At 34.6% G+C, this 24,776-nt stretch overlaps 1 protein-coding gene across 1 annotated transcript in view; it reads left to right on the top strand.

Moving 5' to 3' along the window:
• Window positions 1-24,776, top strand: part of LOC150090969 (uncharacterized) — a 206,047-nt gene that overhangs the window by 104,197 nt on the left and 77,074 nt on the right. Inside the window, exons 13-15 of the mRNA XM_090378931.1 lie at window positions 5,492-5,564; window positions 18,297-18,395; window positions 24,377-24,541. Of these exons, the coding sequence (XP_090235057.1) occupies window positions 5,492-5,564; window positions 18,297-18,395; window positions 24,377-24,541 (337 nt within the window). The remainder of the gene's footprint in view (window positions 1-5,491; window positions 5,565-18,296; window positions 18,396-24,376; window positions 24,542-24,776) is intronic.

Here is a 24,776-nt window from a genome sequence, read left to right as displayed (position 1 = left end):
AATATTGCAATAATAATAATATCATGCACAAAGTGTCTTCCTAACAATATCCCTAGACAACAAATCAACATAAACAAGATGTCAATAACATTAGAGTCAAATTTCTCCCCAAATATATAACAGCCTTCGATCAAGGTGCACTCTACACATTTAAGGTCAACTGTTTAAAGAAAACATTAGTCCAGCCAGATGATTTGCAGAAGAGATGGTGTTGGCAAGTTAATGATTAAAGAATTCTGGAAAAACTACATCTTGCATGCCATTAACAGTATTGGAGAATTTTGGGATGAAATCAAATGTACAACATTGAATTCAATTGCTTGAATTGAATTTAGTGTGATGGAAAATATGGCCAAAAAGTGTGAATGATTTCCAAGGCTTTGATGAACAAATAGCTGTAATAATGGATAATATTAAACTTTCACAAGATGTGGGCTTCACTGTTGAGGAGGGTTGTGATAGAGTTTTTAAATTCACATAGTGAATCTCTGTCAAATGAAGACTTACTTGAATTAGAAAGAATGAAAGAAACCCGGGACAGATCACTCATCAAATTACAACAAAAAAGAATAAGTTTTCACTTTAAATGATGAGGTGTAGTCAGATATTAAAGAGATGTATCCCATAGTAAACAAGAGTGTGTGTGCATGGCAGCAACTTGAATCAGGCAATTGATTGTTGCCAGGAAATTTATAAGGAGACACAGAAGTCTAGTACTGTGCAGACACATCAGATGTATTTTTTAGAAAAAGTTCATTATCAGCACCAAGCAAAAGTATGCTTCCAGTAGAACACATTGATGTATGCTTCCAGTAGTTCATGCATGCATCCTGCAAAAGTGATGAGGCTATCTCCAACACAGATAATAAATCTGTGAAATAATTTCCCTTTTTGGTGAGTTTTTAATGATCTTTTTTTTTTTTACAGTTTTATTTTATTTTTAATAACTGAACTACAAATGTTTATAATTTGTAGTTCAGTTATTAAAAATAATAACTGAAAAATCTTTAGAGTGATAACTTTTTTATGACATTATACATGACAATTTTGGCATGTATAATGTCATAAGTATGGCAATTTTTTGGGACATATCTATTGCTCTAAACAAAGGATACCGGCATCTGCAATTTTTAGGCACATTAGCATATATGCATAATGTGCCTATTGTCTTCATCTTGTCCTTCCATCTATCCATCTGCATGTAATGTAATTCTTTTGGCTCCTGGTGGTTGGATTTTCATGAAATTTTATGTTTAGTCTTTTAGAAAGATTTGTCAAGCCATCCCAAATTTTATTAAAATCACACCATTAGAAATCTGACAATTATTTTTTCCCTTACATATCACATAGGCTATCCATATACCATATGTTGTTGCTAAAGCATTGCATGTCATGTTTATTGCCATACACTGGTTAGAAGAATGAATGGGTAATGTAACAGATGTGCGGAAACAAAATGTTCTTAGTGTATGCATAAAAGTTGTTGCTTTTTTTTCCCTTTTTTTTTTGTTATAAACTATGAATTAGTAATATTTGCTAATACTATAAACTGTAACACACTGCGCAATTAACTAACTTGTTTCTTTTAAATTAGTTTGATTAATCGTTATAAGGTCATCCACATTATGCATAATAATGTTACGGTGTAGATTCATTTCATAATGATGTCAGTAAAGGTTATCTACCACATATGAATTACCCATCTCATTTCTATTTCTCATTTCTCCCATTTTGAATAAATAATGATGAACCATTGTAGACATGGCGCCTCCGTAGCCAGGTGGGAAGGAGCAGCAGTGCATAGCGCACGCTTCTTGATTAGACCGGGGTTCGAGCCCGTCACCACCAAATACGGAGGATGCGGAAAGGTCAAGGAATGACCACCGCATATCCCGGAGCAATATGGCCTTAGTTGCTAATGCTCCTAAAAACCAAATAACAAACAAACAACATTGTAGACATAGTTATTGAAAAGACAATTTCAACATACCCCAAACGATATGTTTTATTGCATTTTAAAAACTTATGAAAATCATTGTAGTGCTAAATTAAATACTAATTTGATAACTACTAGAGATAGGTAAACATGTAAACGAAGTGGTAAACAAAATTATTGAATCCATGTATTCCCATATGGCAGACATCATTACCAAGAGATTAGACTGCCTCCAGTACTGGAGAATTATTATTTATAAATCTAGTGTTGTCTAAATTATTAATGGTTATCTTTAATAATTTATGTGTATTTTTTACATAACTGTTCTTACATAAGTGATAAACTTAAACCCCCACTGAAGTTTTATTATTAAATTATAAATATACAATTAGGAATTTTGCATTGTTATTTTTGATATCATCCATTCAAAATGTTAAAACTCTTAGAAGTACAGATTTTGACACCAACCATGAACTGATAGCAGCAACAATTAAATGGAAATTTAAAAATATGAAGCCAAAGAACAATAGAGCAACATTAAATATATCACAATTTGAAGAAGACAAAATAAAGGAAATTTATGGGATAACACTACAAGAAAAGTTAGGTGCCTCCGTAGCCAGGTGGGAAGGAGCAGCAGTGCGTAGCACACGCTTCTTGATTAGACCGGGGTTCGAGCCCGTCACCACCAAATACGGAGGATGCGGAAAGGTCAGGGAATGACCACCGCATATCCCCGGAGCAATATAGCCTTAGTTGCTAATGCTCCTAAAAACCAAAACAACAACAACAACAACAAGAAAAGTTAAAAGATATAAACTATTCATTATCTGTGGAAAATATATGGGAGAAAACTAAAGATGCAGCCTTAGAAACCTTGAGAACAAAACTAAAACCAAATAATACTTGGATTACAGCAGAAATTTTAGATGTATGGATGGAAAAAAGGACAAATGAAAAACATCCTAAACAAAGAAAATAGTCAAGACAAAAAAGGAAACATATAAAGCCCTAAAAAACAAAATAGACAACCTATGTAAAGCTGCTAAAAGGAAATGTTTGGAAGACAAAGCAAAGCAGTGCAAAGAGGGAAATAAACATCATGACTCTAAAACAACTTACTGGGTTATAAAGGAACTCTCTAAAACATACATCCCGTAAACACTGACAAAAATAAAAACAGGAAACACACAAGAAATTTAAAAAATATGGAAAGAATATTACCAAACCCTGTTCAAAGGGGAAGGAAAAAATGGTCTTGCCTTAGATAATGGAAGAGATAAAGCACCCTCGATAACAAAAGAAGTTCAGAAAGCAATTAGCCAAATGAAGAATGACAAGGCACCCAGAAATGATGGTATCCAAGTTGAACTATGGAAATTCAGAGGCGATGCAATGTTAAAACACCTCACACAATTGTTTAATCTAATTTATTTACAGGTGAAAGACCAGAAGATTGGAAAAGTGGAATAATAGTACCTATACACAAAAAAGGAGATAAAGAAAATTGTCAGAATTATAGACCCATTACCCTATTAAACCATATATATAAAATATAAGGATCTTATAAAATAGGATACCTAAGAAACAATAGGGGAAGAACAAGCAGGATTTAGAAAAGACAGATCAACAATAGACCAAATATTCACACTAAACATCATTGCAAAAAAATATTGGAATAAGAAGAAACCTCTTTGTCTGTGCTTCATCAATTTCAATCAGGTATTTGACTCTGTAAACAGAGAAAATTTAATGAAGCAACTACAAAAAATCCCACTTGATCATGAAATAATCATGTTTGTAAACAATTTATACAAAAATACAAGAGCAGTAGTAAAATTCAACAACCTTAAAACAGAGAAATTTGAAATAGAGAAAGGAATAATGCAGGGATGCCCTTTATCTCCATATCTATTTAATATCTACCTAGAAGAACTAATGAAATCAATTGAAGAAAAAAGAGGCACAATAATAAATGGAAAAAATGTAACCATTATGGAAGCATTATGGAATTAATATTAATATAAATAAAACGAAAGTAATGCAAATCGGGAAAAAAAATAGAATACATAAACATCCAAAATCAACAAATAGAACAAGTACAAAAATTTGTATACCTGGGCTCTCTAATAACCAGAAACCTAAGTAATATTGACCAAATTAATCACAGACTGAACATCGGATGGACAAACATGAACAAACTCAAAAACATATGGAAGAGCAATAAAATCTCAAATAGTCTAAAAATTAAAATATATGAAACTGTCATCATACCCACAGAAATTTATGGATCAGAGAATTGGAGAATAAATAAGAAAGAAAGGCAAAAAATAATGTCATTTGAAATGAGATGTCTAAGGAAAATCAATAAAACAAATTGGAGAGAACATAAAACTAATGAACAAGTAAGGAGGGATCTAAATTTTGAATGCAGAATAATAGAGCAGATTTACAAAAAACAACTTGTGGTTTGGACATGTGAACCAGAAGAAACAATACAGACTGCCTAATGTAGTACTGACAAGAAGAATTGTAGATAAGAGACCACCATGAAGACCCAAAAGAGAATGGCTTCAATGCCTAAAGGAAAACACAGGCTTTCAGAGTTATCAACAAATGATGTAAGATTCAAGAGATCGACAACAATGGAGGATGATATCTAAATAGGGACTCAACAAGTGCCAAATGGAAGAGTAGAATGATAATGATTTTTGATATTTAATTTCTTCTGTAAGTCTACTTGACTTACAGAAGATGTTTTAATGATGTTTTAATTGGTTCTGATGACCTGATAGGTAGTAGTAGTATTTTATAATTCATTATTAAGTTTTTTCTTGATAATTTTTTTACAAACAGTATTTATGAAAAAGTCTTTATCTGTTTATTTCCCTTAGCTATTTTTTAAGCTTTTTTTTTTTTCATTTTAAAAAGCCTAGATTGAACATTATTATTATTCAGCTGCTCAATTGCTTGAATAATAACATGAATAGTAGAGTGTCTATCGATGTATGAAGACAGATTAGCATTAGTTTTATAATACTTACAAAACTTTGTCTTATTTTTAGCTTATTTAATACACAGAGATTCCTGTGTTATGTATAGTTGTCCTGCAGTCAGATGGATATTACTATTCAATGTCAACTAACATTTCACTATAATACTAGTTGAGAGCTGTTTTGATGTATAGTTATTAAATACAGAATTATAGTGTATTTTGCACATTTGCATTAAAAAAAAAAAAAAAAAAATATATATATATATATATATATATATATATATATATGTATGTATATATATGCTAAAAAAATTGATATTCAGTATTCTGTGATGTGTGGGTTTGTTCCCCTCTTTCTACAATCTAGATTTGCTCTTGGCCATATTGTGTTCAAGAACCAATACATACATATTCAAGTGACTGTGTTGATTCAAGTGACAGCACTTACACTAAATATTACCTGATACTCTATATAATAAGGACCTATTTTATTCTGCCAAATACTGTATTATTTCCTGGTGTTCTTATGATCCTTATTAATTAGATTTGTTTTCTTTTAGAGAAGTACTACCAGGAGCTATATCACCTTTATCAATTTCTACAATAGTTACAGCTATGAATGTCTTTTTTCAAGTAAGTTTTAGGAAAAAATGAAGTTATATTAACTATCAATTCAGCATAAATTTGCATAAGTGGATACTAACTTATATGAGAAGGTATCTTGAGTAAGAAGGTAAATCTTTCCATTTATCAGCTTATTTTTATCATATATATATATTACTGAGAGTAAATGAGCCTGTTGTACTGGAATCCATAGTGTATAGGAAATAATGATAACGTATATATCCAGTAAAATATATTACTCATCTGCAAAAAGAGTGACAACTCAAAAACGGATTTTTTTTAACAAATGAGTTGTTCACTGCAAGTGTATCCTGTAGTGACTGAAGTGAGTAGTGATTTCTATTGTCCATTATTAGAGGTTTACTTGTGACACTCTTTTGATAAAAAAATTGCCATTTTTGCAGTTTATTTTTCTATAAAACTTAAAAATGAAAATATTTGAGTTGTGCCATTCTTCTTGTGGATAAGCTATTAATCCCTACAGATTAATACTGGATAGGTTTTTTTCCCCCCCAACAATCCAACTAACCTGGCAGTGATCATGCCAGAAAACTAGTTGCAACTAGTCATCATGCTACTCCTGAAAGATGATACTCAGAAAAAATAAAATATGTAAATATCTGTAATATATGCACAATTTGTGTGCATGTGTAGTGCCTCTTGTAAATATACAGAACTTTTGGTATTGGTCCAACAGAAATCCACAGCAGATTGACAAAAGACCATTGTGCACTCCTGAGATTGTGGCATGGAATTGCATCATTTAGTTTTTATGGTCATTATTTATTTAATGATGATGTTGGTAATTCTGTTACAGTAAATACTGAGCATTATGGATCCATATTGGAAAATTTTTTGGCTCCACAGCTTCAGGATCAAGAGTTAGTGTGGTTCCAGTAGGATTTGGCAAATGCCTACTTAGTATGTGTAAACACAAATTTGTTCTGCCAGTTGCTTGCAAGCACATCAATTTTAATTATTCTCTGCTGGAGTGGCCATCCAGGTCACCCAGTCTTCCTGCAACCAACTTTTTGTAGGGCCATTTTAAGAGTAAAGTTTACACCAAGAAACCTAAAATAATTGCTGAATTCATGGAGGAGATTTAAGCAAGTGATGTTGCCGTGAGAGTTCATGTAATACAGAATATTATAAAAATAATCCAAGAGTGTACTGACAAGCAATGGGAAAACTTAAGCAAAGTTATTTTTAAAACCAAGTAGCTGGTAAAAATGCCTTTGGAATCAACTTAATAATCTGTATTAAAAATTGCTCATTTCCTTGTAGGAATTATAATAAGCTTTAGCAATTTAAAATGTGTTGGTCTGCCATGCTCCATCCTGTAGTTCTGGGTGTATACTCGCCCACCAACGAGAAACCAAATAACTTCAGGACAGTTCTGAGTATTGATACCCAACTGAGAATAAGTAATGTTAGATTTCTCTAATGGAGAAGTGTTACTTATTTAAAGTATAAGAGGAAGAGAACTAGTGAAGGATTTCACAATATGAGATATTGTAATAATGATTGATGCCCACATACAAACTTTGGTTTGTCTTAAAATTCAACTATGTAGTAATGATGCAGTTGCACTACACAGTTTCACTTATTATTATTAATTTGAAAGAAATGTTCTTGAATACTGTTCTGACATGTTTTCCGGAAAGGCAGATATATATATATTAATGGTTTTGGATCCTAATTTATAAAATTTGATTGTATCATAGCGGCATTTTTGGCTGTCTTCATCTTTCAAAGAAGCATAATTTTGCTCTGTGGATAGTGCATCTTGTAGGAAATCTTTTTCTGAAACTGAGATACTCGAAAATTCTATGGTAGTTATTAGTATTGGCAAAACATTGCAGGTTGTGTTTTTTTTTTTTTTAATGTAGCCCATTCATTAGTTTCTTTCATCTGTTTAATCTACTTATCTGTTCAATCCCTCTATGAATTCATATAAGCTTTCCAGATCAACAATATTGTATTATGTGGGAATTTATTTAGCAGGCATTTATTCTTTTGGTTAAAGGAAAATATTGGCTAAATGTTGCAGGAAAGCAAAGCTTATATATATTATTAGCCTTATTTTTTTTAAAAAAATGTTGCCCATTCATTAGTTTCTTTCATCTGTTTAATCTACTTATCTGTTCAGTCCCTCTATAAATTCATATAAGCTTTCTCTATAAGTGTTAACCCTAGCTTATTGGCTGTGAAGGGACATTGCAACACAATATTGCAACGATCATTGCAACGATCATGTAATTGTCACAGTTGAAGAGGGTGCAATAAAAGATTCTCTCTTTCTCTCTCTCTTTCCTGATCAACAATATTGTATTAGGTGGAAATTTATTTAGCAGGCATTTATTCTTATGGTTAAAGGAAATTTTTTTTTTCCTTTAGTCTGTAATCAGCCTTTCTTAATGCAGTTCTATTTACTTGCTGGTAATCATGTTAGTTTTCCAAAACACAACTTTAAAAAATATATAGTGCAGAAATATTTTAATATTATTAGATATTTGAAAACGAAATGCACAAGGCATAATCCTTATGGGTTTTGGTAATTAACTATATAATATCGGTGTAGATACACCATAGTTAACCCATAAATTTGAACTATGTACGTAGTGTAAAAGGCATCGTTTTAATAGTATCTCATATTGTGGGTGCCTTCACAATGAGATAGCTGGTATTGCACTACTTCATCTGATGATGAAGCACGCTAGCTTCGAAACGATCGTCTGGGTGGCGGTATCCTCTGAAAATAAATAACAGTAGTCTTCTCTACTAGAGAAGCATTATTTATTCGAAGTAATGCAATACCAGCTATCTCATTCTGAAGACACCTACAATATGAGATACTATTAAAACGATGCCTTTTACACTACATACGTAGTTCAAATTTATGGGTTAACTATGGTGTATCTACACCGATATTATATTGTATATTTAATATTATTAATATCATTTATTTAATATTATTATTATTATTATTGTAGCTCTTATATTATTTCTCCCTGATTAGGGGTTCCACCTTGTGACAGGTATTGCTTCCAAGTATACAGGGTGCTTGTTATGTCTGTCTGGTGTTACTTTTGGTTGAGAAACTCTCTGACTATCCTGCAGGTGTTCGGGATTGTGACTCTCTGGAGTTCTTTGTAGGTGTTCACTGGGAGACCTATTGCTGCTAGGTTGTTATGTAGGGTCTTTGGCACTATACCAGTGGTTGACATGATGATCGAGATGTCATTACTTGTTGCATATGCCACATCTCTTTGATTTCCTGTCTTAGGTTTGTATACTTCCTGATTTTTTACTCATTAATTTTCTGGAGGTTGCCAATGATGGGCACTATGTCAATCAGATAGGTAGCCTTTTTCTTCTTGTCCACAAGGGTTATGTCCAGTCTGTTGTGCGGGATTGTCTTATTTGCTATTATGGTGTGGTTGCAGTAGAGCTTGTGGGAAGGATCTCTAGTGCTGCCTGGGGTTTGTACTTGTAGTACGGTACACTTTCTTTGATCAGCTGATATTTCCTTGCTAACTTCTGATGTATTATCCTGGCTACCTGGTCATGTGTACGAGTGTACTCAGTCTGGGTGATCACCTTGCATCCCATGATGATGTGTTGGATCATTTCTGAGGCCAGGTGGCATCATCGACATGTGTCATCTGACATTCCAGGCTTCTTGGCGATATATTTTCTATAGTTTCTTATGTTGATTACCTGGTCTCGGATGGTGGCATGAATCCTTCGGTCTCGGGGAAGAGTATCCCACTTGTGAGCCATGCATTGGAAGCAGTTTTATCTATGTGATCTTGATGGAGGTCATTGTAGTGTCTGCCATGGAGTGCCTTCTTTGCCCATCATTCTAGCTTGGTTTGTGCCGTCTGGGTAGGAGGGGGCTGCTTGCTTAGGTTGAGTGGGGGTATACCACTTGTCTGTCTTCCTTATGGCCTGGTAGAATGCTGCAGCATGTTTCTGGAAGTTTGTTTGTTTGTTATTTGGTTTTTAGGAGCATTAGCAACTAAGGCCATATTGCTCCGGGAATATGCGGTGGTCATTCCCTGACCTTTCCGCATCCTCCGTATTTGGTGGTGACGGGCTCGAACCCCGGTCTAATCAAGAAGCGTGTGCTATGCACTGCTGCTCCTTCCCACCTGGCTATAGTTTCTGGAAGTAATCCTTCAGGTTCGCTATCGCTGTTTTCTATTGCTCGATGAGGTCTATCAGGCCCCTTCCTCCCTCCTTCCGATCTATTGTCAGTCTCTCCATGGCTGACTTTGGGTGGTGTTGGCTCTTGGTCATCATTCTCCTTGTCTTTCTCATGATATCCTCCAGCTCAGTGTTAGTCCAATCTGTGACCCCAAAGGAGTTTGTTAGCACTGAGGCTCATAGGTGTTTATGGCTTTAATTGTATTCTTTCCATTCAGCACGCTTCTGAGTCTCTGATGATATTTTTCCGTCAAGCAGGCCTTGATTTCCTTTTGCTCTAACTGCTGAGCCTGCATCATCCCCAGGTTTTTGTAAGTCTCTCCCTCTGTCATGAGAAACTACTAGTCTTTAGCTTGTAGTTTCAGCTGACTAATTTTCCCTGGTATAATCCATGGGTCTTACATTTGTCTAGACCAGATTTCATACTGATATCTTTGCTGAATTCTTTGGCATATCTGGAGTTGCTTCTTGGTTGCGTGTAGAGCTTGATGTCATCCATGTACATCATGTGGGTGAGGGTGTAAAGGTTTTCCTTCCTTCTTTGATGTTATATCCATACTTGCTGGCGCTGAGCATGGTGGATAGCATGTTGAGTGCTAGACAAAACCACAGTGGACTCAGCACATCTCCCTGAAAGATTCCTCTTCTGATGGGGTCTGGTTGTTGTGTTCTCGGCCTTAATGGTGATACTTCTTTTCACCATCATTGCTCCTTGGAAATTTTTCACTATCGGATTGACTTTGTAGATCTTGCGTCTCTATTAGCCAGCTATGAGATACGGTGTTGAAGGTCTTGCAGTAATCAATGTAGGCCATGTAGAGGTTGCGGCACTTCTTGTAGGCTTGCTCTATAACAGCAGCATCTATGGTTAATTACTCCTTGCATCCTTTGCTTGTCCACTTGCTTCCTTTTTGCTATTTGGTCATTATGTTCTGGTTCTCAAAGTGGTCTGATATCTTCTTGGTTATGCAGCTGGTCAGGATCTTGTACACACCATTAGGAGGCAGATGATTGGCCTGTATTTCACCAGGTTTCTTGTATCTTCATCTTTAGGCTTCAGATATGTGATTCCTTGACTGAGAAACTTCAGAATTGTTTCTGGGTGCCTTATCATTCTGGTGAACTGCTCTGCTATGTGCTTGTATGTGCAAGTGAGCTTCTTGTACCAGTAGTTGTGGATGTTATCTATTCCTGGGGTTCGCCAGTTGTGGGAGTTATTATTATTATTATTTCTTGGCCTTGTTTTGTATTAATAAAAAATAGATATGTTGGAAACTGTTTCTGAACTTTTTTTATATTTATACAATCTATGTTTCTTCTATGTTCCCTGGGAGGAAATGGATATTGGTTTTCTTAAAAGAAAGGAATAAGAAAAATGAAAGTTCATGAAGACAAACATCTTCATTGTCTTCAAAAAGACCTATGGGGCTGGGTAATTCCATATTGAAATAATTACACTCAAACACAAGCCAAGCAGTTAAAATTTTACTATAAAATATAATATAAAATAAAATAAAATAAGATATAAAATAAATATGATACAAATATCGGTTAAACTAGACTATTACAATAATATAGGTTAAAACAATGCTAAAATCGTTAAAATATACAAAAAATACCGAAGCTTTCAGAGACCACTGTCTCCTTCCTCAACAGTGTACTGTTACTGGCACGACACATCCTTAAGTAACAGGCCCATGGCACTCAAACACGTGATTCACCAGGCACATAGTCGGCATTTCCCACTTGCGCACCGGAAACGGACGCGGTCATAACTGACCGCGCCCATGGGTTCTGGGAACGCAAGTGGCTCGAGAGCTTACGAATCGGTGCATCTAGTCATAATACTATTAACAGGAGCAGGAGTATGCATTTACACCCCCTGTTTGAGGCGGTTGTCCTCAGACATGATGATCGATTTTGTATGGCACGCTCCCGAACCACTTCCGTTTCCGGTGCGCAAGTGGGAAATGCCGACTATGTACCTGGTGAATCACGTGTTTGAGTGCCATGGGCCTGCTACTTAAGGATGTGTCGTGCCAGTAACAGTACACTGTTGAGGAAGGAGACAGTAGTCTCCGAAAGCTTCGGTATTTTTAGTATATTTTAACGATTTTAGCATTGTTTTTAATTGTTTTAACCTATTTTATTGTATTTATTGTAATAGTCTAGTTTAACCGATATTTGTATCATATTTATTTTATATCTTATTTTATTTTATTTTATATTAAATTTTAACTGCTTGGCTGGTGTTTGAGTGTAATTATTTCAATATAAACATCTTCATTATATGAAGGCATACCGTTTTTTTTGCAGTCATATTTTATGACTGCAAAAAAATTTTTAGATCATTTTAATGTGAAGAATGTTCTGTTGAAAAATCTTAAGTGGTTCCATCCTTGTTTTATACCAAAAGTATTAAAAGCCTTGCCTGTATTTAAAAAGTTGTGCTGATACTGATGCTCTTAAAATGAATGGAAGTGTCATGAATTTGTAGAGTTGAACAAGAAATTGTTCATAGAGAAAAGCTGAGATGCAGTTGGAGACAAAAATTTTTAATTGGATTAAAAAAGATGATTACCTGTTATCTGTTTTAGAGAAGTAGATTCAGTTGGGCTCTTCTAAATATCTTTTGATAAGAAAACCTGCGAAAGCAGCATCAGCACTATCACATGGTCATGCAGATGGGGGGGAGGGAGAGACTTTTCAAAAGCAAAGTATCAATATATCAAAGGAAGTGTTCCTTAAACGTAGGCAATTTACAATTGGAACTGGTTCACTGTGGTCCCAATGCACCAAAAATCCTTAAGAACAATAAGCAAGCCAGCTGATTCAAAAATTTGTCTAGAATATCAACATGGTTTCGTAATTCTATTTAGTTGTATTATTGTAAACAGTTGTTGTCTTTTCTTAGTGAATCAGTATTTTTTGAAAACATAACCTAAAAATATGAAAAATTCATTTAAGGTTGAAGAATAATTTAGTAACTCAAGTATATCTCAGGAGAAGAGAAAAAAGGTGTTGATAAACTGTTTTTTTAATTTACATTGTTAGCATTGGTAGTAAGCAATGCCTTCATTCTCTCCCTAAAAGCCCATGTAGCAGAAACCTGCTATAGGCATAAATGTTTGAGAGGTCCTTTCTAGAAAGGTACAGTGCAACCTCAACATATTGCACCTTTTTATATTGCAGTTTCAGATATAGCATGGCTATGATTATGACTCAGAAAACTATCAAGCAGCTGTAAGCAGCTGCTGTATGTTTTGAGAGATATTCTCTTCTGTGGTATATTCAGTTGTAATTTTTTATAAATAGCATGACTTATTTGAGAATAATTCCTGTAGATTTGCAGTTCCCTGCCACCTCACCTGATCTAGTGATTGAATAAAAAAAAATACACCAAAGAAATTGAAAACTGGAACACAATGAAAATGTGATACAAATTTGACCAAAATTGGTAAAAAAAGGTTAAGAGGAAATATAGGAATAAATGCTTAAATTTTCAGGGAATTTAATTAAAAGAGATATAACATGTTTGTGAACAGATTCTAGAATTGAAATTACTTTTTTTTTTTACATAAAATTTTTTTAATTTCTCAAAAGTTTTTGATTAAATTTATTGTATTCCTAGAATGATGCCAAGAGAAAGACAAATTACTCTACATGTCCAACTGATAGTCTTCAAGAGAGGACAAATAATCTACTTATATAAAGGCAGAATGTTGTCCTGTGATATTGCTGAATGAGTGTTTCGGTTCATTGATGTTGGCACAACAGGAAGAGGAAGGCACACACATTCGAAGTCAAAGGCACAGAACTTGCAGACACATTGACCAAAGGCAAGCCCAGCATATCTAGCAGATGTCTTGGGTGAACACATGAGCAACTTCTGCCCAGATTAGGAGTTTGTTGTTACCCCTTGCAGAGTTCACAGTCATTTACTGGAAGACAGTCTGTGATCTCAAGTCCCATTGAATTGTTTGCTGCTCACTTCTACTCATTGTCATGAATGTCTTTGATATATCATGCATAGGTTGATTGGAGGCTGGAATGATGTTCATTTCAGTAGTATTTAGTGGTGAGAGCCTTGGTTTGAATGATGAATGAATGGTCAGAAAGTGCCTGGGGGGGGGGGGAGAGAGAGAGAGAGAGAGAGAGAGAGAGAGCCATTGGATATCACATAAAATCAAGTCTCGTGTTAGGGGAGATATATTCTACTATGATAGCCCATTATTATATTGAAAATATCATAAACCCAGTGGCCATCCCATATATTTTTCAAATATGGATAATGCAATGTTCCAACAGGATAATGCCTGTCCACATATTGCCAGCATTACCTGACTGGCCATTCAAGACATGTATGTCTTCCCATGGCCATTGAGCTCCTTAATCATGCATATCTGACATGATCAGAGAGTGCTTAACTTCAAATTCAGTACCTGCACTTTTGTTCCACTTAAGATCTCAAGTGGAACAAGCCTAGAAGAACATGCTCAGTTGACATCCAGCAGTACCCCTTTAAGTGAATACATTTCAGAGTCAGCATTTGTATTCAAACACATGGGGGGGGGACTCACCCAATATTAATCTTCAACAATGTAAATATATTTTGTGGATAACTCAAATAAAACATATTGTTATTATATGAAAATTTAATCATTTATTCCTTTTTTATTCATTTTTTTTTATAATCCCTCGTAACATAATTAACAACTTTGGCCAAAATCAGATCACCCTTTTTTTGTGATCTTTTGTTTTTCATTTCCTTTATTGTAGATCCTTACCCTTAATGCCATACCTCTCCAATTTGTACAGCAGTTTTCTATGTGCAAAATAGTTTTCTATGTGAAATCCAAGTATATGACATCAAAATTATTTTTGATATTCAGTTCCTTTGTGACCACATCATAGTATCCAATCAAATTGGTCAGGCAAGGCCTCCCTTTAACAACCCCATGCTGTGTCTTAACTATTACTGCAGTCTTGTCTAGATGACCCTGCAATGCTACTTTAACCAGTGCCTCCGTTAATTTCCCTGGAACAGAAGTTCAACTAACAGATCTATAATTACCTGTGTCTCCCATTGTGGATTGGGGTCACATTTGCACATCTCCAGTCCATGGGTACTTCCCCCTGGGTCCAAGGAAGCTCTCTTAATTATGGCTAAGGGTTTGCTTACTTCCTTTGCTGCCTCCTTTAATATAACTGGATAGATTCCATCCACCCCAGGTGCCTTTCTTATGTTTATCTTCAAAAATTTCTCCTCCACTTTACTCTCATTTATTACAAGATTATCTAGCTTAGTGCCAGAGTTTAATACACCTCTGGCATTCCCCTCCCTGAATAACTCCTCATGTGTGAATGTAGATGCATAATATTAATTTAGTTTGTTAGCTGCCTGAGCAGGATCATCAACAGTTGAACCATCGATATCAAGTGGACCAATCTGATTCACCCCCTTCCTTCTAGAGTTTACATAAGTAAAGAACTCTTTGCTGTTTTTCTTTGCATCCTTTGCCAAATATTTCTCGTAATCTGCCTTTGCCTGCCTAACCTCCTTTGTGACTTGGTACAGACCAGCTTATATATCTATCATATGCTTCTGTGTTTCTGTTAATTTATATGTATCCCATGCATTTTCCTTCTCTGCCACATGTCTAATTAGTTCATCTGACATCCATTTAGGCTTAAATCTTGAACAATATTTCTTAGTTGGTATGAAAAGCCTAGTAGGTTCCAAGATTAATTCTTTGAATGCTTCCCATTTTGAATTTGCTGTTGGTAACATCATCAGTTGATCCCAAAGTATAGAATTTAAATGCTGTGTCAAACCACCGTAGTCACATTTACGAAAGTAAAAACCCTTCCCTTTACCCCTGATGGTAGTTACCTCTTTGAGTAAATCCCACTTCAGCACACTGTGATCACTGCCACCTAGTGGTTCCTTTATCTGCAGATTCTTAATGCATGAAGAATCACTACTGATAATCAGATCAAGAGTATTACTCCCTCTAGTTGCCTCTCGAACATGCTGCTGTAGAAAACAATAACTTCACAAAAGCCATGCTAGTGTGTGAGTGACCACCCCACAAATTCCAGTCAATCTCTGGGAAATTAAAATCCCCCATTATAAGACACTCTGATTTACTGGCCCACCCCTTTGTTTTTTATTTCCTTTATTGTAGATCAATGAAACTAATTTCTCATGGAACTCTTGCAAAAGGAAACATCTGCCGTTGTCGGGGAAACTGGCTTCTGTATTCATCAATTAGGGTACGTACAATTACAGTAAATTTTTCTAAAATTGCAAAATGCATCCATTCCTAAACTATGAAATCACATTTAGCATAGCAAAAATTGCCAAACGGATTAATTCAGCAAGTGTACATGAAGTAACATTTTGTAAGTTGGTTACTGTATTCAGTTAAGTATTCTCTGTAATTAGTGTTAAATATAAGAGAAATTCTCATACTTTACTGTAGGAATGCTCCTCAACCAACACTCTCTGGAATTAGTATACTATGAAATTGTATTTGCTTGTACTGTTCATAAGCCAAACAGTGTGTTTACCAGTCTTATGAGAAAAAAAGTATGACAAACCTGTGTAGAAAAATAGACTGCAGTATCTAAAGATATAGGGAAATACAGGACATTGTGCAAGGTCGTTACTTGGATACACAGTAGTAACATTCTTAAAGAATTTCCCTTTTTTTTTTTTCTTTTTTTTTTTTTTTTGGAATAGTCATTCTGTTCACCAACAGACAGATATCAAAAGAAGCTTGGAATTTTCCTGTTTTTGAAATCATTTACCTGATTGTGTAATCAAAATAAAAACATTATTGCACTGGTTGGATTTTTGTTGATTCAAGTGATTGTGATAATTTTGGCTAATAAGTAATTATTATTATTGTTTCTGTCATCTTAGCCTTTGTATTTACTTGGTTTTTGATTACACCATTCTCCATTTACCAGAATAAAACTTTCTTAAAACAGTAGGACCTTAGCACAGTTACCTATAAAAACTCATTCAACAAGTAAAATTTACTTTTCTTTCCAAAGAACTATGGGCTGCTCATCTTGTAATTACAAAAGTGTTCTGTTTAAAAATTGAATTTTAAAGGTGCTTACAAAATTTATATTCTCTTGAGCTGTAAGTTTTACAAACATACTGGAAGCAGGTTTCCCTTAGTATAATACAATGTTTTATGCAGAGTTACTTCTCTGGATTAAAAAGGAAAAATTTACCTTTTCTTTTTCACAGCATTTGTAGTGTCTTGACATCTCATCTCACTGACATCTTGCAATTATGAAGGAATTATTTTTAAGGTTCATTTTGAGATGTGGCATGTCAGTTGTAGGTGGCACCTATATCTTCTGCAGCTTCATTTATACTTCTATGCTGCTACCCTGCCTTTACAATATTTGCATAAAATTAACTTATTTGTCAGTATCTGATACTTTTGGTTTCATAGTGTAGCTTTAAAATGAAGTAGCTTCTAAATTGTAAAGTATATAAATACTTTTATTTGAAATTATGCTGAGTCTTATGTAATAAAAAAATAAATTACAAATATAGAAGTTGAAAAAGCAAAAAAAAAAAAAAAAAAGCACATTATCCCAATATTTTGTAACTAACATAACAAATGTAATAGCTGGCTAACATAACTTCCACAACTTGTTTTTTAGGTTCTCTTCAAATATAGGTTTTTATTATTTATATATTAATCACATATGATGATGGTAATGATATGGTATTAAACTGTACAAGTAGACCTTCAAAGTGGGCAGTGAAGAAACATAAAAATTAAATTTGATAATGAATGTTTTAAATATACAGCAATTAGCACTTTTTACAAGATGTGGGTGATGACAAACAAAAGTTTTCAATAGAAAAGACAGGTCTTTTCATATAGAATTAATCTGTCATATTGTGATACCATTTTACAAATCTCCCCCCCCATGTGTTGCATTACAAACAAATAATACTCTCCAAAAGAGTAATACAGTGTCATACATTGTACTGTCTTGTATTGGTTAACTGCACTGTATTTGTCATACAGTGCAGTTGACCATAGAGCAATAACCAATAAGGTTATTGACCTTTTAGTTGGTTGGCAGCCAGGTACCACTTTAATGCTGAATGTGACAAACTAATGTTAATAAAAACTTTCAGTTTGAGAGATACTGTTTAGTGTACTAGTTCTAACTTAAATAAATTAGAGCACACTAGTTAGTTTCAGATCTACTTAAATTTTAAAATAATATAATTAGCAGCACTTTCTTACTTTTTACTAAGATATGTGTTGACAAACAAAAGTTTTCACTAGAAAAGACAAAAGTTTTCATTGGCATCTATCTTCCACATAATGAAGCTATTTCAGTACTGTGAATTTGTTTGCCATCACTACCTTCAGTAGAGAGTATAAAGTGCTGCAAATGGATGTTATTTAAAACTTAAGGAGGCCTGAAGTTAAAAATGTGTTCTTATTTATTTAAGTTTGGATTTATGTAATTATTTTATATTTTCAGGCCTCAGCTTTTAAAGAAGGGACTTACCGTGTTTTTAATCCCACAATAAATACAATACTTTCCATCACCCATTATCATGTACTCTTAAATATCCTTGATGTAAGTATGCATTTATTTTCTCTTCTAGTACACAGTTATTATACATCTTATAAGTAAATCTTAAAATTAAACATCTTATTGTAATTATGCTTGTTAGATGTTTTCTTAATATTCATAATTATATAAGATTTGATAGTGGTCTAAGTCCCAAAACCTTACAACTGCTGTTGTTAGTAAGCACACCAAGTACATTTTTGCTGCCAGAATCTGATTGGTTATCCTGGCCTGATATTTCTGTTGAATAATGTTCTATATATTATATATATAGAAAATTATTCAACAATATTTAATATATAGAACATTGTTCTATATATTATATAATGTTTTGGTTAATTATCTTGACAAGTGAATGATTATAATCATTAACTGTATTTAACAGTTACGCAAGCAGACCACCATCCTCTCAAGACGTGCTCATGCACTCTCTCACACTTAACCACTTGGCTATGTCAGGCCACAGCATGAATACTGTTGTATATAACAAACCAATTAAGTACAAAATGTTGATTCTTATTTCAAATAGTAACATTTTGGAATATAAAATAATAACTTGCATTAGCATTAGATACTAATAAAGCAAATTCCATATGTTCATTTGGTTAAAATGCAGAACTATTTCTGTTTGAGCTGGAAAGCTGAAATTGTTCATGTATTGTATATATTTTGTAGGAATAAAGATTACTCTAAAATCCTCCCATGAGATCTCTTTATTTTGCAAGCTTGCTACTGACATACCAGGAGATTACGTGAACTTTGCTAATTTTTCAATTTATTTGATTTATTATTATTATTTTTTTTTCTGTACATGAGTTTTGTTTATTTTGCCTTGTGACAGTCACATGTTGGGTGACTTCATCATGAACGAACTTTGCAGACATTTTTCGTAAATACACTTTGACATCATGAAAAGTTCCACATCAAGCTCTAGTCAGCAGGGCAATTAAAAAAAAGGTTAGAAAGAAAACGTTACACAGACTGTAAAATTTCATGAAGAGGTTACTGGCTGTCTACAGTATTCTTCCTTCATTCCCAGTCTCTGGCTGATACTAATATAAATTTGTTTTTTTCTACTTTTTCTTCTTTTTTTGCAGAGAGAATGCTTTCAAACATATCTAGTTAATATAGATTTTTTTCAGCAAAGTTGACCTAAAGGTGCATTTCCCTCATCACAGAACATTTTCATGTAGTTTTCCTATGGTTGGTTCATACTGCCAACAATCTAGATTCATGATAGAGAATCTGTCTTTTTGACATGCATTGTTACATGTAATGAGGGAATACGGCCTGCCATTAGTTATAAGTAAGCTTGCAAGAACACTTGTCTGTGCATGGAATGTGCACTGTACTACCAAGATGTTGCTATTTTCTCTTGCACTTTGTGGTTTATTATACTTTGAGTTCTTCTTTGCACTAATGAGCTACTTTTTTGCTCCAAATTGAGTGGTAGGTGTCTTCAAATATATATATATATATATATATATATACTGGCATATGTATTATTATTATTTTTTTTATATATTAATTATCGATTATGTACTGGGCATCATGTGGAGGATGTGCATTTTGCTGCCTCTAATGATAGCTTTATATTTACTTATTTTCTTATTTCATTTCATTCTAATTTTTAAAGCCATTATTCAAATATAAATCAGGTGATAGTAGTGGGTTTGACGTACTAAAGCTACACCTAATACTGCCGTCTATATTTTATTTTATCTTTATCTCTTTTCTAAGTCTAATAGGGATAGTATGAAGATAACCGAGAACTTTATCCAATACCATATTTCAAAACAGTGCCGTCTGGGTGGTGGTACTCACTGAGAATAAGTTATTGTTATTTGTTATTTGGGTTTTTTTAGGAGCATTAGCAACCAAGGCCATATTGCTCCAGGGATATGCGGTGGTCATTGCCTGACCTTTCTGCATCCTCCGAAGTTTGTGGTCACGGGCTCCAACCCCAGTCTAATCAAGAAGCATGTGCTACACACTGCTGCTCCTGCCCATCTGGCTATGGAGGTGCCTAAGAATAAATAACAATAGTCTTCTCTATTAGTGAAGCATTACTTATTTGAGGTAGTGCAATACCATGGCAACTTGTTGTGAAGGAAGAGCACAATATGAGATACAAAGCAAATGATGCCTCCCACACTACCATCGTAGTTTCTTAAGAGTTATCTATGGTGTATCTACACCATTATTATATAGATATTAAACTCTTACTCTTAACATATTATGCCTTGTTGCATTTAATAATTTTAAATATTATCATATAAACCTTTTGGCATCTCTCATTGTGTGATTATCTTCACAACTGGGTTGTAATATCGGCAGTACCAGGGTACCTTAGCCACCCACCCACCGATGATAGGCCAATAGATTTTGAAATGGTGTCAGTCTTCTCTACTGGGGAAGCATTGCCTATTCAAGGAATATATGAGCTTTGAGTGTGAGTTGAAGGAGCAGCTGTCCCTTTCTTCCTTCTACGGCATTTCCTTCCTCTACCTCTCCTACTATGCCCTTCCTAAATCTTTATCTCTTTTCTAAGTCTAATAGGGATAGTATGAGGATAACCGAGAACTTTATCCCATACCATATTTCAAAACGGTGTCAGTGATGAGTGAGCAGCCTAATTGGGTTGAGTCATATAGAGATGAGTGAATTAGGGTGCTGTCCCTTTTTGGGTTTTTTTTTTTAAAGCCTTACAGGCCACTAGATAGTCCCAAAGCAGGACCAATAAAGGGTCCCTGAAGGGTTAATTCCATAGAAATATCCGGAAACTGGAAAGCACATCTGGTCTAACCAGTACGCCTATCTACCCACTGATGAAGGCTAAAGAGCCAGAAACGGCACCAGAGGAAGATCTTAATCATCTTTGCAGGACTCTGACTGGGTAACAACAGTCCCCGTCAGGGGGGACGCATTGCCCAGCCAGGGCATGGAGCTCTGAGTTCATACGAATTATAACTAATTATCCCTTTCATTCTTCTACAGCATCTTTTCCTCTCCCTCTCCCACTATCACTTTCCTACCTCTTTTTTTCTTTGCTCAGTCTTATAGGGATATTGAGGATAGCTGATATCTTTATCCCATACCATATTTCAAAACAGTGCCATCTGGGTAGTGTTTCTCACTGAGAATAAGTAACAAGTCTTTTCTATTAGTGAAGCATTACTTATTTGAGGTAGTGCAATACCATGGCAACTCATTGTGTGTGGCGTCTCTGTAGCCAGGTGGGCAGGAGCAGCAGTGCGTAGCACACACTTGTTGATTAGACCACCAAATACAGAGGATGCAGAAAGGTCACGGAATGACCACCGCATATCCCTGGAGCAATATGGCCTTAGTTGCTAATGCTCCCCATGTGGGAAGGAGCAGCAGTGCGTAGCACACGCTTCTTGATTAGACCGGGGTTCGAGCCCGTCACCACCAAATACGGAGGATGCGGAAAGGTCAGGGAATGACCACCGCATATCCCGGAGCAATATGGCCTTAGTTGCTAATGCTCCTAAAAACCAAACAACAACAACAGCTAATGCTCCTAAAAACCAAATAACAACAACAACAGCAACTCGTGAAGGAAGAGCACAATATGAGATGCAGAGCAAATGATGCCTCCCACACTTTCATCGTAGTTTCTTAAGAGTTATCTGTGGTGTATCTACACTGATATTATATAGATATTGAATATACAAAGGGTACTAGGAAAGTTTTGCAATACAGCTTTGTTTATTTAATTTTTTCAAAGTAATTTCCTCTACATTCAATACACCTCTCCATCCTCCGAAACCAATCTTTAAACCAGTTCTGCCAAGTTTCACTAGGGAGTAAAGCACACTCGTTGTCCCAAGCCCGTAGAAGGTCCTCATCACTGGAAAACCGCCTCCCTTTTAGTTTCATTTTCACATGCGGGAACAGTGCAAAGTCGCAGGGAGAAAGGTCTGGACTGTAGGGAGGGTGCTCGAGAAGTTTCAGTCCTATCGTGGTCAAATATTCGGTGCAGGCTTTGGCGCGGTGAGCTGCAGCATTATTGTGATGGAGGTACCAGGTGTCCATTCTTGACTTTGGCCGCAGGTTCTTCATAGATCCAATGACTTTAGGCAGGCATTGTTCAGTATACTACTTAGCTGTGACTGTCTTCTGCATGTCCAAAACGACACGTTCCACAATTCCACTCGATTTGAAAAATACAGCTATCATTTTCTTCTTTACAGATCGGGATTTTCTGACAATTACGGGTGTGTCGTCATCATCAAAGACCCAAACTTTGTTTTGAGCCTTTGTCGGCAGATCGTAATAGTACAGCCAAGTCTCGTCACCTGTCACGATGTTATTCACATACCGAGATTGTCCCTTATCAAACTTTTTTAACATCTCCCGGCACCAAGTCACACGTCGTGTCATCTGCTCGTCAGTCAGTTGAAGCGGCACCCAGAGAGAACAAAGTTTCTTCACGTGCAAATGATCTTGCAGAATCGAACGAATTGCTGGTGCATTTAGGCCCAAAGTATCCTCTATCTGTTGGTAGGTCACTCGCCTGTTTTCGTCAAGCATTTTCCTCACAGCAGTAACGTTTCCCTCCGTAACTGACGTTCGTGGCCTTCCTGGCCTCTCAGAATCCTCCAGAGTGAAATTTCCCCTTTGGAATTCTCTATACCACCTGAATATCGTTGTACGATGTGGACAATCATCATCTAGTGCAAGAGTCATTTCTTCTAAGCACTGGTCTATGGTTAAACCACGCACGAAATTATACCGCAAAACTGTCCTTATCTCATTTCGTGACCACGATGCCATCGCAAGCACTTTACACTCTCACTACTAATGAATAACTGAGCCCATTGACTTGGTGTGGCGGCTACTATGCACGTATGAACATGTCTCAACATGCAGCAACAAGCAGCTTCCTGTGATTCATTGTTGCGTCATATTGCAAAACTTTCCTAGTACCCTTTGTATATATATACACACACACACACACATATATATATATATATATAGGGATAATAGTGAATAATGCATTGCAATGACTATTTGCTGTACTAATTTTCTTTCTATTCCATTTTTTCTGTTTTATTTATTGCAATTAATGTTCATATTTTCAATTTTGTTGATACTTGAAAAAAATAACTCGTAAAGCAGGAACTGCTTGTATATATAGCAATTTCGTCTTTATTTTACCTGAATATTAACTTTAAAATCAACGATATATAAGTAAAATGACAATATACGTACTACAAAAGGAAAAATATTTGTTCAGAAAGTGTCATTTTATAAAATTGTTAAATGAAATATAATCATATTTTACATATTATAAAATACAGTACAATAAATATAACTTTTATTACTTTCCCATATTAAAACATCAATTTTTGATTTTAATGTGTAACTCTTTTTCACATATTAATAAAAAAAATTCAACTTTAGTTATCAAAAATATGTGGGTTCAGGTTGCACCAAGGTTAATTAGATTACTGATTCTGACACTTTTTTTTCTGAACAAGCAAAATCATTTTTGAGATTGTATTCAAATTAAAGGTTTGAAATCATGATAGCACAAGGCCTCTTGTGCTATCATGATTTCATAAAATAATTATGTTTTATGCAAGTTGAGCATTTTTTTTTTAATTTTTCCAAAAACAAATGGAAAAATTAAAAAGTTATTACTGATGTGCAAATTTATCATTATACATAATCCAGCTATCTTCTTTATCCCTTGCTTTTTTTCTTTTTCCTCTACTTCTTTTTTTATGAAATAGTGATGATATACCATACATTACATGCTGCAAAAAAAAAAAGGAAAAGGATTTGGGCATATCCATTTCAAAAATGTAGAAATCATAGTAGAGTGTGTGAAACAAGTTAAAACAAAGTACTTAACATAAAAACTTGATTTTTCCTGACCTTTGGTCCACTCTCTATACTAACAGCCTTTAAAAAATATTAAATATTAAAAATTTTTAAATATAATATTAATTTTTTAGGGATTATTCATGAAGAGCTCTAAGGACAACAGTAAAAACGTTACTTCATGGGAAGTATCCTTATTTGGGAGAATGATAGAAGATGGGAACAAAATTCGCTCAATTGCTTATGAAAGGCATCAGAATCCAATTCAACCATTAAAGGATGTATCAAAACTTGTGTTTGTAAGTATTGCTCTTTATTTCTTAAATTATTTTATACTTTTTTCTATGCATATTTTTTATTTCTCTTGTTTTCATATATAGAAACATAAGATCTTTCATTTGATTAATTAAAGTGCTAAACTTTATGATATTAATTTGCTGTCATATCCTTTCAATAAAAATATGGTAGTGATTATTATATGCTCTTCTAATCTATCAGTTATAATCATAACTGCTTATTATAAATCAGAACAGA

Source organism: Mastigoproctus giganteus, chromosome 1, assembly GCF_048544385.1.
Source record: "Mastigoproctus giganteus isolate SK-2022 chromosome 1, ASM4854438v1, whole genome shotgun sequence".
Taxonomy (NCBI): Eukaryota; Metazoa; Arthropoda; class Arachnida; order Uropygi; family Thelyphonidae; genus Mastigoproctus; species Mastigoproctus giganteus.
This window is presented reverse-complemented; position numbering and strand designations above follow the sequence as displayed.